The 19,524-nt window shown below is 39.8% G+C and overlaps 2 protein-coding genes across 3 annotated transcripts in view; both read left to right on the forward strand.

The window, feature by feature from the left end:
• LOC119007468 (phospholipase A and acyltransferase 2-like) overlaps positions 1–8,417 on the forward strand; it is a 31,180-nt gene extending 22,763 nt beyond the window's left edge. The window contains exons 2-5 of one of the 2 annotated variants that reach the window (XM_037077184.1): positions 4,657–4,731; positions 5,109–5,217; positions 5,358–5,626; positions 8,153–8,417. In XM_037077184.1, coding sequence (XP_036933079.1) covers positions 4,717–4,731; positions 5,109–5,217; positions 5,358–5,626; positions 8,153–8,266 — 507 coding nt within the window. In that variant the 5' untranslated portion in view covers positions 4,657–4,716 and the 3' untranslated portion in view covers positions 8,267–8,417. Of the gene's footprint in view, positions 1–38; positions 114–483; positions 599–812; positions 1,082–1,301; positions 1,909–4,656; positions 4,732–5,108; positions 5,218–5,357; positions 5,627–8,152 lie in introns of those variants that run through there. The other variant, XM_037077186.1, reaches the window with a different exon arrangement.
• A 1,011-nt stretch (positions 8,418–9,428) lies between these two features.
• LOC119007465 (phospholipase A and acyltransferase 4-like) lies at positions 9,429–19,043 on the forward strand. Its single transcript, XM_037077177.1, has 5 exons — positions 9,429–9,508; positions 17,128–17,202; positions 17,524–17,644; positions 17,833–18,101; positions 18,255–19,043. Exons 2-5 carry the CDS (start codon positions 17,188–17,190, stop codon positions 18,399–18,401), a joined length of 552 nt encoding a protein of 183 aa, XP_036933072.1. The 5' UTR covers positions 9,429–9,508; positions 17,128–17,187; the 3' UTR covers positions 18,402–19,043.
• The last annotated feature ends 481 nt before the right edge of the window (positions 19,044–19,524 follow it).

Genomic DNA, 19,524 nt, shown 5'->3' on the forward strand with positions numbered 1-19,524 from the left:
CTCATGTTGTGTGCTAATGAACTGATTTGTTCCTGCAGGTGCTGAGAGTCATCTGGAAGCTGAAACCAGTTTAAGCTTTACAGACCAAACAAGCTGACATGGGCCTGTCACAGGTTAGGAAACTGTCACTGGATCAGAACACTAAATGTTCTTCTGCTGCTTATCTATCGTCCTCTTCTCCTTCATCATCTTCTTTTCAGTCTTCTTCTTTGTCTTTATCTGGGGTTCATCTACAAACCAACTTTACATTTGAACACTGCCATCTGCTGCATGTGTAGATGCCGCACTTGTTAAGTCAAAGAAGGCAATTTAGCTCAATGTTATCTGCTTTATTTATCAGCTTTATGATTCACCTTTAAAGTCTTATATTATCTGCACTTCTCTGTATAACCCAGATCATGTTAGAGTTCTCAAATGTACTGCAGTTGTTTCCAGACAGTCTGTTGCAAAGTCAAACATGTTTCCTGTTTGTTCTAATCAAAGTCTGATGAGACACCAGAGCCTGGGGACTTGATTGAGATCTTCCGAGGTGGTTATCAGCACTGGGCTGTGTATGTTGGTGATGGCTACGTTGTTCATGTGACATCACCACCAGGCGGTGAGTCCTCTGTCTGTACTGCTGCTCTCTAATCCTGACCTGTCAGAGTCTGGAATAATAACAGCCTGCGGTCACTGTAACATTTACAGACCAGATTATCAAATTAGATTGTTTGTTTGAACTGATTCATGATTAATAAACCACTAAAAAACATGTTGCAATATTTAGATCATAATCCTGCACAAACTCTGTCTGTTTCTCTTTTTATTCATAGCTGACGTCCGACGTGCAGCTTCCAACACCTTGACGTCTGTCCCGACGAAGAAGGCCATGGTGAGGAGAGAGAAGCTGAGGGAGGTGGTGGGAGACAACAAATGGAGAATCAACAACATCCTGGACAAAAAGTACAAGCCCCGCTCACCTGACATTATTGTGAAAGAGGCGCTCAGGCAGGTGGATAATTTGATGGAGTACTCCGTTATCAGCGAGAACTGTGAGCACTTTGCAACCAAGCTGCGCTATGGAAAACCTGTGTCTCGTCAGGTCAGTGAATCCATTTTTCTCACAAACAACTCTTTTTTTGGCTGTGGTGAAAAACAGAGAAGAGTTAGCAATATTAGGATGTAGTCAGTTGTTTTTGAAAGTGTGATTTTTTGGTTATTAAAACTCTGTATTTCCCAGAGTTGTGAATGATTTTAAAGGACTTTAGATTGTTGAGAAAACTCTGCTCATCTTCTAACTTGAAGTTTGTTGCCCTCCACAGGTGCATGAGGCAGAACAAGCAGCAGCTGCAACAGGTATTATTGCAGCAGTGGGCGGTGCTGTTGTGGCTACAGCAGCAATTGTAGCAAGTCTCATCAGAAATTGATAGACAGGCTGATAGACATTTTCCTCCACCTCTCCTCCTGTCAGAAACTTTCCACGTCTTGATTAAGATGCCAAGATTTAATTTCTTTATATTTTTAGATTTTTTTCTTGTGATTTTAACTTTTTTCTTTAAAAAAAAAAAATATATGAATAAGAAATTCAAAAGGGTGAAAAGCTCCTTGAATCAAATCTGAATGTCTCTGAAGTCCAAATCGTTCATTGTTGCCAATACATGATAAGACAAGAATGTTTTAAACAATGAAACTGAGCTAATTATATATCACAGACATGTCTTATAATGTCCCACACACTCTCTTTATTGTGAGAGCTGCATGAACTCAGTTTCATGATGTCCGAACCACTTCAACCCTTCTGTGCTTGTCTTCTGACATGTTCCTGCTGATTGTTTGACAATTTAGCTGAATTCTATAAAGTTCTGTCTTACTCAGACGTTAAATCATCTGTTATTGCTTTGAATAAAGAATAATTTGTGTGATTCTGGATGTGATTGTGTGGTTTCTTTCTTTCATTTCACATGGTGGCCATTTTCCTCTGACGTCATGCTCAGAGTAGGAAGTCCAAATCATTTCATCATGAGGATGAGCTTCACACCCTGACTCGATGTCAGAAGAAAATGGCTGCTTTGTGACTATGGTCAGGCTGGTTTCAGTATTGAATGTCTGTAATCAAACATCATAAAATATCACTGTCTTAATTGTTCACTTATTGCTCTCAAAGCATTTTGATAAGAAGCGGATCAATTCTTTTTTGTTTGTTTGTTTCATTTATTTCTCCGAAAATAATTCATAGATCCTGATTAAAACAACCAGGTGTATTTAGCTGGCTGGTATCTATGAGTGAGTACAAACTGATGAAGAACAAAAAAGAAAAAAATTTAAAGGTTTGAGCCTTGGTGGAGGTCTGTGCTCTACTGAGTGCCATTCCAGTTTCGTATGAATCTGTTTTTAAGAAGGGTTAGATTCAACTTTAATACTGATGAGATAACAGAATATTGAACATTTCATTAAATACTAGTAGCTTAAATCAGCCATGACCGGGAAGCTAAGCTATTATGTTAAGTCTGTGTATTATGTTTAAGTCTCTGTGAAATGTAGGCGTGTACATTGGGATGTTTGGATAAACTTGAATAACTTGATCTCACAGATGAAGTTATGTGGCTCTTTGGAGGCGTCTCTGACATTCGACTTCATCATTAAAGGTAAGAGGACACACTGATGAAACATTTAAATAGAAAGTGATTTTTTTTGTCAGAAGACCTGTCGGAAATTGTGTATTTGCTAAAATGTTAAAACTGGTTTATTTTGTACTGCACAGACAGTAAATTAATGTTTTATGTCTAAGTTGACAGTTTATTATCTTAATTTCACCTTTTAATACTAATGTGAAACATTTTGAGAGAGGTGTTTATTGAACTTATCTATAATTTAATCTATATCTTTTCTATAATTTTCTATAATTTTACTTTTGGTGCTGTTGAATTGTGCTGCCATCCAGATTATTATCTTTTAAAATAAAAAAAATAAAAACTGAAACTAAAACCACAATGACCTGTGGAAAAAAAAATACATCCAAGCTAAATGAAAACAATTCTTTTATGAAAAACTCAAACTAAGCTCTAAAGAACGCTCACACAGCCAGGATCGTCCTAGAAATGTTCAGGTTAGTTTTTGGTGCTTTCAAACCAGGTAGGCCTTGTTATGGGCAACCTGAGGGTGTTTCTATTGTTTGGCCCCAGGGTGCTTACTGTAAATTAAAAGTGAAACTAAATTGAATCCCTTGAAAAAAACTTGTCTTACCTGAAACTCAATACGAAACGATAGCCACATAAAAAACTGAAACTAAACTGAAACAAAATCTTATTAGAATTAAATAAAGTTAAAGTCATTTCAGTTATATTTTAGCAATGAGGTCACACAATGGAATAAAAGTTGTAGCCCCTTCATGCCACAACATAGGCTTACAGTATACACAAAATGTTTAAATTAGAAGCATTTAGAAGCACATTTTTTACATTTATTTTGTATGCAGGTTCTCACAGAACAAGTTCATAAAATCATTGTGGGTCTGAGCCCCTGTGTGGACCAGTTTTGTCAAAATGGAGGTTGTGGGGTAAAATATGCCAGTGATGCTGTGACAAACACACAGAGTGTCATTGCTGATGATTGATGACTGATTAAGACTGATTTTGCAGGATCCAAACCAGGCTGGGATGGGTTTAAGAGGTTTATTTGACACAGAAGCTCAGAATGTGGTGCAGGTCTTGAGTCAGCTGGCAGAGGTGGAGTTGCAGGGGAGGCTCAGAGAGCAGAGGGGTTGACTTGAGGTGAAGAGCTGGAGAACGCTGAGGAGTGCGGTGGCTGTCCTGCTCCTCTCCTCACAGAGGGAAAGGTGGAGACACGGGGGAACAGGCTCAGAGAGATTCAGGGCTGGTGGAGGCTGGAGGCTTCAGAAAATGGAGGCTGAGGAGCTCCAGTTATCAGGGAAGCCACACCCAGCCTCTGCAGAGCAGCTCTGAAAACACAACAGTACAGAAAGGACAAAAGCAGCCACACCAAAAACACACAGTGATAACAGTTCAATCTGTACTGAACATGTTAAATTTGCATGTTTAACAATTACACACAAACATATGGGTTGACTTCAAAGTATGAGTTTCTGCCTTGGTTATATTGGTGACATTAATAAAGGTCACAGTGATCTCAAAACTGTTTCATTTTGTGTCATCTTTATATCAGTCATGACATTTTTTTTAATTGATAAAAATAACACCTCTCTAAAACAGTTTTGATTAACTACCATTGAGTTATACAACCCTCTGTTGTAGAATGGTAAATAAATGAGTCACACAACACACAGGTCAACAGATCATCTACATCAGTGACATTATTGTTTAACTGTCAAAACATCAACACAAACCATTTACTCCCTCATACTGAGGCAAAATCTGTATCCTAAAAAAGTCCTTTGAAACCCTCCAGGGATGTAAAAGTATCTGTGTACAGAGTGATTAGATAACACGATGCTATAGAGGCTATTTTACACAGATATGAATACAGGTGTGCCTTTGACACAACATGTTTGAAAACCACTGCCCTGACTGATAAAATCTTTAAATAAAGACTACTACTACTGTTTTCTAACACAATTCCCACATCAATGATGCCTCAACGTTACATTCACTTTTCTCTTTATCTCATGTTGTGTGCTAATGAACTGATTTGTTCCTGCAGGTGCTGAGAGTCATCTGGAAGCTGAAACCAGTTTGAGGTTTACAGACGAAACAAACTGACATGGGCCAGTCACAGGTTAGGAAACTGTCACTGGATCAGAACACTAAATCATCTTCTGCCACTTCTTCGTCTTCTTCTCCTTCATTATCTTCTCTTCAGTGTTGTCTTCTTTTCTTTGTCTTTATCTGTGGTCCACTGGCAATTTACAAACCAACTTTACATTTGCATACTGCCATGTGCTGCATGTGTAGATGCTGCACTTGCTCAGTCAATGAAGAAAATTTACCTCAATGTCATCTACTTTATCTTATTAGCTTCATGATTCAAGTCTTATATTTTCTGTGCTTTTCTGTGTAACCCAGATTATGTCAGAGTTCTCAAATGTACTGCAGTTTTTTTTCCATACAGTCCATTCCAAAGTCAAACATGTTTCCTGTTTGTTCTAATCAAAGTCAAATCAGAAACCAGAGCCTGGGGACTTGATTGAGATCTTCCGAGGTGGTTATCAGCACTGGGCTGTGTACATTGGTGACGGCTTAGTTGTTCACATGGTACCACCCTGTGAGTCCCTCCATACTACTTGGATTGCTTGTTTGAATAAACCGATTCATAATAAATAAACCACAAATATGTCATCATGATTAGTGTATAATCCTGTGCACTTTTTTTTGTCTTCCTCCTGACACCCATTTAATTTACAGCTGAATGCGCTGGTGCTGGGGTCAGCAGTGTGATGTCGGTCGCAGCTCAGAGGGCCGTGGTGAAGAAAGAGAAGCTAAGTGAAGTGGTGGGAACCGACGATTGGAGAGTCAACAATGACCTGGATGAGAGGTACGATCCCCACCAAGCAGATATCATTGTGGAGGAGGCGCTTCAGTTGGTGGGCACAGAGCAGCCGTATGGCATCAAGAGGTGGAACTGTGAGCACTTTGCAAAGAAGCTGCGCTACGGAAAGGCTGAGTCCAGGCAGGTCAGTGGATGCATGTTCGTCTTTTACATTAAAGAAACCTTTTTGTGCCTTGGGTGGAGTTTGTGTTAGTATGAGATGAATTAAGTTAAGGTTAAATGAATGATAAAAGAAGAGTTATAGCATACTCACACACAAGAAACTCATTAAAGGAATATTAAAGCTGGTGGGGTTTTGAAAAGAAGGTTTGTGCATACATTTGGAGGTTTCTCGGTCAGTTCAATTGATCAAACATAACAAACAAACAAGCACAGCCAGCTTTGTTTCATCGATTAAAGTGAAACTCGAGGCTTCATTTTGGATTGAATATGAGTCAAACCTTCGTGTAAAAGCGTAATTACGATGAAAGACGCACTTTTTAAGATTTTAGTTTCGGTTTTGGGCACATTTATTTTGAACAGGAGTGCTAGGGACATGATACACTAGCACCCTGGTGATGCTAAGAGCAAAGTTTCATGTTGTCGAGCCTCCTTAGTGTTCTAAAAATAGCGATTTTGATGCTAGCGTATCATGCCCCTAACACTCCCGTTCAAATGTACGTGCCCAAAACCGAAACTACAGTAAATCTTAAAAGTGCGTCTTTCGGCGTAATTACGCTTTTACACGAAGGTTCGACTCATATTCAATTCCAAATAAAGCCTTGGTTGCTTTTTGGTGAGAGTTTCACTTTAAGGTTTAGTTTAATTTAGGTTCTTTCTAACTTTAATAAAACTAACACAGCAAGCAGTTTCCTCTCTTTGGTACGGGCACCTTCTGTACACAGGACAAGATATCGGTAAATAGATAAATAACTCAATAAAAGACAGAAATCCAATATCAAAAGTGATAAGACTGCAAATTAAGGATAAAAATACAATTAAAATGTGAGACAAAACTCTTCTTTTTAGTCAAAGTTGGGTGAACAAACGTGTTGTACTGGAAAAGAGAGGTGTGACATATTTTAAAGTTCTAAATGCACCAAAGCCTGAATCAAACTGGCATCAGCTTCCTGCAGACACCTCCACCAAAAATCAAAATACATGAATGTCTTTAGTGTAGGCCTTCAGTGCATCATCCTCTGAGCCAGTGGCGGTGATGTGAGCTTATGTGAGCTAGTCATGTTGTGTTACATACACATTATTAGGGTGAAAATAATTAGATATAATGTTTGCTAGTCAGTTGGACTGAAAACGGATGCTGTCGTCATCTACTATTATAGCCAGCAGTATAGCAAGAGGCTAACAAACATACGAGTGAGCCTAACTTATACTAATTAAGGTCATTTCATCTCATGGTCACACCTATGAGTAGATGACATGGCTCCATACCTTTATCCTTTGCTCGTTTCTCCTCTTCTTCTTTCTTTTTCTCGGGAATCAACACGTGACCCCTCCCAACACCGTCAACTGAGAGTTAAGACTAAACCAATCCACCTCGTTTTGCAATATATTTAATTATTTAATCAAACCCCCAAAACATATGTGAAACTATGGGCTTTTATTCACAATATTATTATGACTGAAATGCTCAGAGTGTTATTATCAAAAGGATGAAGTCGTATGCAGGGAATCTGACAAATAGTTCAAATTTCCCAGCTACCTAATTAATCAGATACTGATAAGACAACGGATATTGAAAATCCAGAGGCTTTCAAGATTTCTTCTATTACAGCAATTATTTTTAATCATGCAACTGTTACAGCATGTATTCAATGTGTTATTGTCTATAGAATATAATGTAATTAGTTTGAAAGCAGGTTAAGAGTCTTGCATTATCTTTGTATAACCCGGTTTATGTCAGAGAGTCTGTCTGGCTCAGATGTACTGCAGTTATTGCCAAACACAATCTTTTGCAAAGTCAAACCTCATTATTTCTGTATGTCCTCATCAAAGTCTGATGAGAAACTGGAGCCCGGAGACCTGACTGAGATCTTCAGGGACCTCTATCAAAATCAAATACATAAATATCTTTAGTGTTGGCCTTCAGTGCATCATCCTCTGAGCACCACAGGGTGGAGCCTCTAACACACAAGCTTCAACTAGAAGACTACACTCAGGGCTATGGTGAATCAAAAAATGTGTCTTCTGGCTGAACTGTCCATAAGAAGTGATGGATAATTCATAAAAAGGTGAGGAAACCCTGTTTCATTTGAAAAAGCTGGATAAACTGACTTCATGTGCATCTGCTCCCCACTTGAGCCCTGCTGCACTGTCCTTCTGAACTGACTGCATCAAGCAGTCCTCCTACATCACAGTCACTGTTCAACTCAGGACTCGTGGCTGCAGCCGGCCATGAAGAAGACATCGAAGAAGTTGTCGTGTCAGTTAAATTGATTCAAAGTGACTCATTGTCACGATGAGGATCAACACACACATGAAAACTCCTCAAAATGTTTTGACATTATAATCTACATTTTACATCATAATAGAAGAGGGTGGTACAAAAAATGTCTGATTATCAGTATGGATACATTTTAATGGAGCTTTGAATGTCAAGACTGCTCATCAGTTTCCTGTCTGCAAACTAAAGGATGTCACATTTTGTCTGCAGGTGCGTAACGCTATAATCGCAACTGTGGCAGCAGTAGCTGGGTTTCTGGGTATTGCCTTTCTGGTAGGAGCTCTGTCTGGAAGGAGGAAAAGAGAAGACGAGGACAAGCAGTGATTGAAGTCCAGGGTTTTCAGGAGCTCAATCAACAGATCACCAGCAAAGCCTAATAACTATTTATTCATCATCACTCATCATCAGTTGAGGTGGTCTTTTGTATTGATAAAAACAAAAGTGGCTTTCTGGAAGATTATTATAAACAGATACATTAAATAAACCTCTTGAATCAAATCTAAACGTCTCTATCTGGAGTTTATGATGTTTTGTCTTCCTCTGACATTTAGATGTTTGTAATTGTTTTAAATGAAGAATAATTTGTGTGATTCTAAATGAGACTTTTTGTCGGTGACACAGCGTCCCCTCACACCTCGTGATCCCTCAGTAAGGTTTCAGTTTTTAAACTCTTTATTTATGGTTTCAGCTGTTCACTTATTTTCCTTGACCCCTTTTGTTTATTTTGATTTCAAGGCACTTTTAATTAGAATGAGCATACTGCACTATATTACTGTTACTATGTGGAGACAGGCCACATTGAACTCTTGTCTTTATCTTGTCTTGGGAGAATGACTACATATGTGAAAAAAGTGGTATTAAGCCTTTTGTGGCTCCAGCTGAAGCTGCATGTAATCTGATGAATAGCCTCCAGTGATGTCCCTCAGTGGCTAAGTTGCATTGTGGGTAATGTAGGCACCAGGTTTGAAAAAGGAAGAGGAATATGTGGAATAACAAAAGGCTGATAGCTCTGGTCCTGCTGCATTTAACAGTGTTATAGAACGCAATATTAGACCGGTGGACTGCTTTTCAAAACTTGGTCTGTACATTACCCACAATGCAACTGAGCCACTGAGTGACATCACTCGAAGCAGTTTATCAGATTCCATGCAGCTTCTTCTGAATCCACAAAAGGCTTTATACTACTTTTTACACATATGCAGTGTGTTTATGTAAACTTTTATTTTGGAGTCTTCAGTTCTCTGTTAAAATGTTTTGTAGTGTACTAGAAGGTTTTTAAAGTTTTTATTAATTCAATGGGGGCAGAAACAACAGAAACTCATCTCTGTATAATGTAATATATTCTACATAAATGTATTGATTCATCTATTTATTTAAGCTACATTTGTGTTATTAGTCTGTGTTTGCTGTACGAGTGGACATTGTGACTGTTGGGTGATGCTTTTATTCTGAAGGTTTCCTGTTCCACCTGAATAAATACAGCAACAATCAGCTCACTGACACACAGCTGAAGTTTGGTGGGGGGCGTCTTGCAGATGTCTCAGATATTGGACATTATTGTTAAAGGTAAGAAAACCAACAAACGGTAGTGTAACCGAGGACAGTTGTGATTTCTGTTTGGAGGAACCTGCAGCATTTGTATTATTTTATTTATTTGTTAAAATAATTTGTCGACTTTAATCTCGAAATGTCAAGTTTATTCTGGGCTTTTAGACTTTATTCACCTCCTCTCGATATATTTTTCTCAGCCCTGGTCCTGACACCTCAAGCTGGTGCAGAGTAAACATGTTGGGCCTGTGGATTTAGGTTGTGTGCATTATTTGTTCAAGAGATGTCATCGCAAATCAAAACTGAAACTAAGATGGGCTGACCTCATAGACGCAAAGACGCAGAGCCCATTCTTGCTATTTGCGGACTATGCGGGTGCATTGTGCCCCCGCACCACTAGGGGGCCCCCTCAAGTTGCAAGTCTGGCCTCAGTATCTGAAGAGTGACTCGCACTTTTCAACTGCATGGAACCGGCCCGACTCGACTCGCCTTTACTTATTACTTAGTTTACTTAGTTATCTGGTTGTTATTTTCACCGCGGTTCCAAGCGAGCCACGGCGATACGCCCGCTGATTGGTCAGATACGATCATCATCCAGTGACTCGCCGCGTCGCTATGACGACCGTCGGGGGTGTTCGGGGTACTGCTAGACGTTGGGTTGAGCCGGTACCGGACATTCACGTTAGTGAGGAGAATGACGGTGGAATTAACTTGGCATCAAGACAAACATGTGTATCTGGTTCAGAAAAGAGAAAAAAAGAAGAAAGTAGATGAAGAAAATCGCTCACAGGATGAAGGTAAGGTTTGTTTTCCCGACGTGGGGGAGCTTTGATGACAAACTGTTCGCTAGCTTAAGTGTTTGCTTTAGGAAATGGCTAAAATAACATGTATATGTCACATGTGAATGCCGTGAGACTGACTGACTGAGGTGACAACAGTTTTTAGTGAATTATAGCAGGTCCAGCCCGTTGGCATCATATTTGGGAGGGAGGGTGTGTTGTTAGGCAGAAGTCCAGAGGGAGCTGCTGTTCTGTCATAGACCTCCTCTGCTGTTCAATATATGCCACGGAACATTACTTTAGGATTATTTTTGTGATTAATTTATCTACTTTAGTGTGTCCTCACTTTTTAGGTCTCTAATGTGAAGTGTACTTAACAGCACTAATACATATTAGGCCTACTGTGGATTATTATGGACTATTGTGGCAGTGGATTATTGTTAACTCTGCTGGGCTATTTGCATCTTTCTTTACCACATTTGTTAGAACACTTATTGTGACAATATCATTTTAATAAGTCTGCCAACATTCCTACAGTTATGTAGGAAGTTATGTTATTGATTTATTACTTTCTTTATTCAAAAGAATCATAATAAAACCAATTAAAGTAAATTTAAAGTAAACTATACCATATATGACTGTTAATTCTGCCCACAGAATATAGGTTAAGACCATATCACCAGTTAGGCACAAGTAGTCCACTTTGTAATACCCTGCGAAATATACACAAAAACATTCCTTCAATATCACATAGTGCTTATCAGTCATTTTCGTTTCATAACTGTAACAAGTACAGTGTGTCAAAAACTGCTTAAAGATCACAACTTTGAAACTGGGTGCATGCTTTAAAGGAACACTCTACTGTATATTGCAATGTCTAAAATAAAAACAGATGAATTTCTGCATTACTGCAACATAGCATAATTAAATAGTATGATTATTAGCTCAGGATCTATTTTGCTTGGTAACCTGAGGAGTTTTGTCTTTGCAGGAGCAATTCTGAAATATTTTGGAGCCACGGACCAGGAAGCAGCAGGGCACCCTGGAAGAGTTGCCAGCTCATCGCAGGACCCTTACTGATGGCAGTGGCTGCCACACAAGGTGCCAACTGCACATCAGGAGCAACTTTGGGGTTCAGTATCCTGCTCAGGGATACTTCAACATGTAGCTCAGTCCCGCACCAGGGGAGCCGGGATTCCATCTAGCGACCTTCTGATCACCAGTCCACCAGCTCTACCCACTGAGCTACAGCATATATATATATATATATATATATATATATATATATATATATATATATATATATATATATATATATATATATATATATATATACACAATTTAAAATAAACATTTTTGTTTGAACACTGCATCACACTAATTTATTGACCTATGGGGATCCCCATTTTTTACCTTGTATTGTCATTTTCTGTCAGTTCAACTTGCTTGGGTGGGTCAATTTAAGATGTTTGATTTTAATTTGAGAGAGGTTTTCATGACTCTACCCTGTTTTCCTCTTACAACACAATAGATTGTTGCATCTTTGTGGATCACCTAAAAGGGTCCATCATAGTTTGACAAAATAGGGGGAGCAGACGGCATCTTGCATAGGACCCCGAAAAAGACAGAAACAGCCTTGCGTAGCGCCTCATTGAGCACTGAATTATACGTAGAAGTCACCGCCATATTGGATATGGTATATCTGCTGTAGCTCAGTGGGTAGAGCAGGTCGACTAGTGATCGGAAGGTCGCTGATTCTGATCCCGGCTCCGGGCAAGGCTGAGCTGCATGTTCAAGTGTCCTTGAGTGAGATGCTGAACCCCACATTGCTCATCATTGAGGGCCCTGCCATGAGCTGGCCTCGCCAGACGCCAGGCGCCAGGGCTGGCCTCGCCCTGAGACAAGGCTGGGATTGGCTCCAGCAGCAACACCCTCAACCCCATGGAAAGGGATAAGCGGTTACGGATAATGACATGACATGACATGATGATGGGGACTGAACTAACCAGAAGAGCTGTTATGATGTCACACAACATCTGGTTATAATGGATAATAAAAAATATGTCTGATTGTTGTCATTACATTTTGTTTTTTTTCACCTATTCATATGAATTTGTTATCATTTTGTGAGTAACAGTAAGATGTAAAATGATAAATAAATCAATCTTGTCACTTGTTTCCTGAGTAAACCAGTCAGCATGTGTCCTCTTGTGTTTTTATTTCTTTGTTTTTTTAGAATTAGGTTATTATTGTAATACACAATGAAACAACAAGTGATGAGTGAGTTTTTAATTTACTATATCCTTTGTTATATACATACACGTCCTCATAGTGAGGCAAAATCTGTTCCCTAAAAAAGTCCTTTAAAAACCCTCCAGGGATGTAAAAGTATCTGTGTACAGAGTGATTAGATAACACGATGCTATAGAGGCTATTTTACACAGATATGAAAACAGGTGTGCCTTTGACACAACATGTTTGAAAGCCACTGCCCTGACTGATAAAATCTTTAATTAAAGACTACTACTACTACTCTTTTCTAACACAATTCCCACATCAGTGATGCCTCAACGTTACATTTACTTTTCTCTTTATCTCATGTTGTGTGCTAATGAACTGATTTGTTCCTGCAGGTGCTGAGAGTCATCTGGAAGCTGAAACCAGTTTGAGGTTTACAGACGAAACAAGCTGACATGGGCCAGTCACAGGTTAGGAAACTGTCACTGGATCAGAACACTAAATCGTCTTCTGCTGCTTATCTATCGTCCTCTTCTCCTTCATCATCTTCTTTTCAGTCTTCTTCTTTGTCTTTATCTGGGGTTCATCTACAAACCAACTTTACATTTGCACACTGCCATCTGCTGCATGTGTAGATGCTAGATCTGCTTTATTTATCAGCTTTATGATTCACCTTTAAAGTCTGATATTATCTGCACTTCTCTGTATAACCCAGATCATGTTAGAGTTCTCAAATGTACTGCAGTTGTTTCCAGACAGCCTGTTGCAAAGTCAAACATGTTTCCTGTTTGTTCTCATCCAAATCTGAGGAGAAACCAGAGCCTGGGGACTTGATTGATATCACCCGAGTTGCTTACCTGCACTGGGCTGTGTATGTTGGTGGTGGCTACGTTGTTCACGTCACATTGCCTCCAGATGGTGAGTCCTCTGTCTGTACTGCTGCTCTCTAATCCTGTCAGAGTCTGGAATAATAACAGCCTGCGGTCACTGTAACATTTACAGACCAGATTATCAAATTAGATTGTTTGTTTGAACTGATTCATGATTAATAAACCACTAAAAAACATATTGCAATGTCTAGTTCATAATCCTGCACAAACTCTGTCTGCTTCTTTTTTTTTAATTCAAAACTGAAGTCCCAGGTAAAGTTTCCAGCAGCTTTAAGTGTTCCTCATCTAAGAAGGCCATGGTGAGGAAACAGAAGCTGAAGGAGGTGGTGGGAAACAGCAAATGGAAAATCAACAACATCCTGGACAAGATGTACGAGCCCCGTCCAGCTGACGACATTGTGGAGGAGGCGCTCATGGAAGTGGGCAAGATGATGGAGTACTCCGTCACCAGCGAGAACTGTGAGCACTTTGCAACCAAGATGCGATACGGGAAAGCTGTTTCCTTTCAGGTCAGTGGACCCATTTTTTTGTGGCTGTGGTGAAAAGGGTTCACAGTGTTAGACAGGATTAAAACTCTATATTTCCCAGAGTTGTGAATGATTTTAAAGGACTCTAGTTTGTTAAGAAAACTCTGCTCATCATCTAACTTCAAGATGTTTGTTGCTTTCCACAGGGGCTAGCGGTAAATGTTGTTAAAATGCTCTTTAAAGCCATGTAGGGCTTCCCATAGTGGCTGTGGCTGAAGCTACAGAAGAACTCCTCAGAAGACTCCAGACACATGGACAGACATTTTCCTCCACCTCTCCTCCTATCTGAAACTTTCCAGTATGGAAAGAGCACCTCCGTAAACCACTTCAACCCGTCTGTACTTGTCTTCTGACACGTCCCTGCTGGTTGTTTGACAATTTAGCTGGAGTCTATAAAGTTCTGTCTTCCTCATGACATTAAATTGTTTGTCATTGTTTTGAATAAAGAATCAAATGAGTGATTCTGGATGGTAATCTTTCTTTCTGCAACGTTTCGCACGGTGGCCATTTTCCTTGGATGTCATGCTCAGAGTGAGAAGTCCAAATAATGTTATCAAAAAGATGAGCTTCTCACCCTGTCAGAGGAAAGTGGCTGCTGTGTGACTATGGTCAGGCTGGTTTCACTATTGAATTTATGTAATCATAGATCATCAAACATCTTTGTCTTAACTGTAGCCACAAACTGTAACATGATATCAGTATTTCTGTGTTTTAGCGCCTTACTTTGTCCCTGTGAACTCTGTCGAACTTGTTGTAGTGAATTTCTGAATCTTTTGGCTCTCTCCAGTCAAGAACAAGTCCTCGCAAATAACTTTTAAGACAGCAGCAGCATTTCTTTCCAGAATCAGTGCCTAATACAATGGAGGTGAATGAATGAATTTCCCGTTATAATTCCCCAGAAGTCCAGATCACTAGTTTTTTTCTTCATCCTGTTTAGTTTTGGTGCGGATCCGGATAAAGTGACGGATCCACGAAGTCCAACATTTTCATTAATTTCTGAGAATAACTCATAGATCTTGATGACAACAACCAGGTGTATTTAGGTGGCTGGTGCCTATGAGTGAGTACAAACTGATGCAGTTTGATGCAGTGAGTTAAAGGTTTGAGCCTCGGTGGAGGTATGTGCTCTACTGAGTGCCATTCTAGTTTTGTATGAATCTGTTTTTAAGAAGGCATTGATTAAACTTTGATAATTATCAATAAACATAGTATTGATTATTTCATAAAATAGTTCTCGAGTTGCTTAAATTGACTGACTGGGAAGGTGACACTATTATGTATCCATGGTTACTGAAGCCGGTCCTCACAGTAACTGACTCCTGACTGAGGAGTGGAGGCAGCTTGGGGCTTTTCCCTCCCAGCCCATCATGGTGTGACGTCGCCCTCATTGTGAAGGCTTAAAAGAGGTGGGGAATGACACCCAGGTGACTCTAACGCTCATTCTGAACCTGTCCCTGTGCCTGACTCACTGAGAACCTCACTCCCTTTAGACTGCCAGCCAGAAACTCTGGTCCGTTCAGGCCCTGGTGTGTTTCCTTGGCTGCCCCCACATCATTCTAGTGAGGGAACTGTGTTTATTCTGGAACCACTTGAAACCCGATACACCTTCAGTTTCACATTTTGTTTCACTGGGGCTTGTAGGAGCACATTTCAGCTTGATTATCCCCTGAAGAGGCATTTGTTTACTGGTTTATAGTCCAAGTAGGAGACACTGGGGCATTCCTCCTGGATTTCCATGTTTTTTTGTTTATGTCTCCATGTAGGTTGGGAGGGCCTGTGAGCATTTTACTGCCAGTACCGCCACAGTATGTTTGAAGGTGTGTTGCTTCTAGAAAAATGCAAGTTTCCTGGAGGATACACCAACCTGAATTTACCCAAATTCCCCCTATTTATGTATTTATTTAGGCTACTTACTTCTTTAGATATTTATTTAAGCTACATGTAAGTCTGTGTAAAATGTAGGCGTGTACATTGTGACATTTGGATGACATCATTGTGAAAGGTAAACTTGAAAAACTTGAAACCTCGCACATGAAGTTATGCGGCTCTTTAGAGGCGTCTCTGACACTGGACATTATTGTTACAGGTAAGAGGACACACTGAAGAAACATTTGCATTAAATGTGATTTTTTTTGTTAACAGTGTTAAAAAGTTAAAACTGGTTCATCTTGTACTCTACAGACAGTTAGCTAATGCTTTATACTTACATATAAACTATGCTGTTGAATGTATTAAATCAACTTCACCTATTAATACTAATGTGAGACTATTTGAGAAAGGTGTTTATTGAACTTAGCTATCAGTTTACTTTTTGGTGTTTTGCTGTTGAATTGTGCTGCCATCCAGATAATTAATTGGAATAATTGAAATTAATAATAACTGGAAATTATTTGCAGGACCCCAGACCGGACAAATCAGACTGGGATGGGTTTGACACAGAAGGTCAGAATATGGTGCAGGTCTTGAGTCAGCTGGCAGAGGTGGAGTTGCAGGGGAGGCTCAGAGAGCAGAGGGGTTGACTTGAGGTGAAGAGCTGGAGAGCGCTGAGGAGTGCGGTGGCTGTCCTGCTCCTCTCCTCACAGAGGGAAGGGTGGAGACACGGGGGAACAGGCTCAGAGAGATTCAGGGCTGGTGGAGGCTGGAGGTCGAGGTGGAGAGCCTAGATCTCATGGAGGATGACAACGCTGAAGGGGCCGAGAAGAAAAAAGGGTTAGGCTGAAGGGCAAAATTACAAGTAGAGGCTTGAAAGTTAGCTCTACCACATAGTAAAGTTGAAAATGGCGCTGAATGAAGCGCAGGAGATCAGAGGAGCAGCAGGTGTGAGAGAAGTGGCAGCTCAAGTTCTCAGGGGAGCCACACCTCTGAAAACACAACAGTACAGAAACCAGAAAAGAAAAAACAGCCACACCAAAGATCCCAATCATGACACACACGTTACATTCCATCTGTAGCTAACGCACATTACATTTTTTTTTTATCACATGATTACAGTTTAGTCTGTACTGACCATGTTAAATCTGCATGTTTAACAAGCACACAAAAAAACGTGTTGACTTCAAGGTATGAGTTTCTGCCTTGGTTAAATCGACCATTTAATTAAACAACCTTGTGCTGTAGAATGATAAATAAATGAATCACACAACACACAGGTCAACGGATTATCTACCATCTACGTCTTATCTATCAACGATTTGTTCCTGCAGGTGCTGAGAGTCATCTGGAAGCTGAAACCAGTTTGAGGTTTACAGACGAAACAAACTGACATGGGCCAGTCACAGGTTAGGAAACTGTCACTGGATCAGAACACTAAATCATCTTCTGCCACTTCTTCGTCTTCTTCTCCTTCATCATCTTCTTTTCAGCGTTGTCTTCTTTTTTGTCTTCTTTTCATACTGTCATCTGCTGTGTGTGTTGATTCTGCACTTGTTCAGTCAAAGAAGATGATGTAACTCAAAGTTATCTGCTTTATTTATCAGTCTAAAGTCTGATATTATCTGTGCTGATCTGTATAACCCAGTTCATGTCAGAGTTCTCAAATGTACTGCAGTTGTTTCCAGACAGTCTGTTGCAAACTCAAATGTGTTTCCTGTTTGTTCTAGTCCAAGTCTAACCAGAAACCAAAGCCTGGGGACTTGATTGAGATCTTCCGAGGCCCCTATGAGCACTGGGCTGTGTATGTTGGTGATGGCTACGTTGTTCACTTGACAGCACCACCAGGCGGTGAGTCCTCTGTCTGGACTGCTGCTCTCTAATCCTGACCTGGAATAATAACAGCCTGCTGTCACTGTAACATTTACAGACCAGATTATCACATTAGATTATTCGTTTGAACTGATTCATGATTAATAAACAACAAATAAATAAATCCTGCACAAATTCTTTCTGTTTCTCTCTCGTTTTATTCATAGATGAAGTCCCAGGTATAATTTCCGACACCTTCATGTCGGTCCCGACTGAGAAGGCCATGGTGAGGAAACAGAAGCTGCAGGAGGCTGTGGGAGACAGCACATGGAGAATCAACAACAGCCTGGACAAGAAGTACAAGCACTGCTCACCTCGCGTCATCGTGAAGGAGGCGCTCATGGAGGTGGGCAAGATGATGGAGTACTCCATCTACAGCTCCAACTGTGAGCACTTTGTGAATGAGCTGCGCTACGGGAAAGCTGTTTCCTGGCAGGTCAGTGGACCCATTTTGTTTTTTTTTTCAAAAGCAAGACTGTTTTTGTGTCTGGGGTGAAAAACAGAGAAGGGTTAACAGTGTTGAAAGTGTGATTCAGTGTGAAAACTCTGCTCATCATCTAACTTAAAGATGTTTTGTTGCCCTCTGCAGGTGCTTGAGGCAGAACAAGCCATCGCTGCAACAGGAGTTGTTGCAGTGGGCGCTATCGTTGTGGTTGCAATAGCAGTTGTTGCAGTATTCATCATAAACCGACAGACAGACGGACAGACATTTTCCTCCACCTCTCCTCCTGTCTGACACTTTACACTTTTTAATTTAGATGCCAAGATGACTTTTTTTTTAAAAAAAGTGTTTTTTTTGTTTTAAGATTTTTGTTTTAAATTGATGAATAAGAGATTCAAATGATGAAAAGCTCCTTGAATCAAATTTGAATGTCTTTGAAGTCCAAAATGTTCATTGTTGACGATACTTGATAAGACAAGAATGTCTTAGACTTAGACAATTAAAATGAGTAGATTATTTATCACAGACATGTCTTGTAATGTCCCACACTCTCTTTATATTGCAAGAGCTCCTCACTGAACTCAGTTTCATGATGTCTGAACCAATTCAACCCTTCTGTACTTGTCTTCTGACATGTCCTCAACACCTCACCTGTTCCTCATCTTGTCATTAATGTCTGTGTATATAGTCTTTGTCTTCCTTCTTATGTTTGTCAGGTCCTTTGGTGTGAGGTCCTCAAAGTTCCCCTTGTCTCCTCTTGTGTCTCTGGTTTCCTGTTTCCTATGTATTGGATTTTGATTTGAACTTTGCTTTTCTGTTGCACTTTGTTTAGCTATTTTAATTGCTACTTTTGTTTTTGGTCCTTGGACTAATTTTCATGTATTCACCTGGGTTTTTGTATGTCTCAGCTTTGTTTTAAATAAAACTTGCCTTTTGTTTCCCCCATTTCCTGCCTTATGAGTTTGATCTGCTTTTGGGTCCTCCATTACTACCTCACTCATAACACGATATGAGTCATCGTTTTTCCAATTTTCATAAATTGTCCCAGTGGATGGCTGTTTTAATTATTCAATTCACGACTTCTTTCAACTGGAATTCCAAAGCTGACAGTTGAGAGTACCTGAAATATCTAGTTGACCTCATTTTACTGTAGATGCTGCTATTGGAGCCTCATACTACATGAGGGGCTAAAGACTGACTTTAAAACTAACCCTTATCATAAACAACCATAACTTAAAGGTCACACTGATAACACCTTTATGGAGACAAATCATTGTTTAGAAAATAACACATCTACAGAGCTTGTAGAAAGGTGCAGAATAAAATTAGCTCTTTTCCTTTAAGACATTATGACAATTTTGAATTAACTTGTATTGTTTCAGTTTTGGAAATGTTATTTCTTTTAAGTCCCTTGAGA

The sequence above is a fragment of the Acanthopagrus latus genome, chromosome 18 (assembly GCF_904848185.1).
Source record: "Acanthopagrus latus isolate v.2019 chromosome 18, fAcaLat1.1, whole genome shotgun sequence".
NCBI classification, from domain to species: Eukaryota; Metazoa; Chordata; class Actinopteri; order Spariformes; family Sparidae; genus Acanthopagrus; species Acanthopagrus latus.

Coding starts and splice junctions, on each gene's coding strand:
- LOC119007465 (XM_037077177.1), top strand. Junction 17,645..17,832: donor CTTGACAGCACCACCAGGCG/GTGAGTCCTCTG, acceptor TTTTATTCATAG/ATGAAGTCCCAGGTATAATT. Junction 18,102..18,254: donor GGAAAGCTGTTTCCTGGCAG/GTCAGTGGACCC, acceptor TGCCCTCTGCAG/GTGCTTGAGGCAGAACAAGC.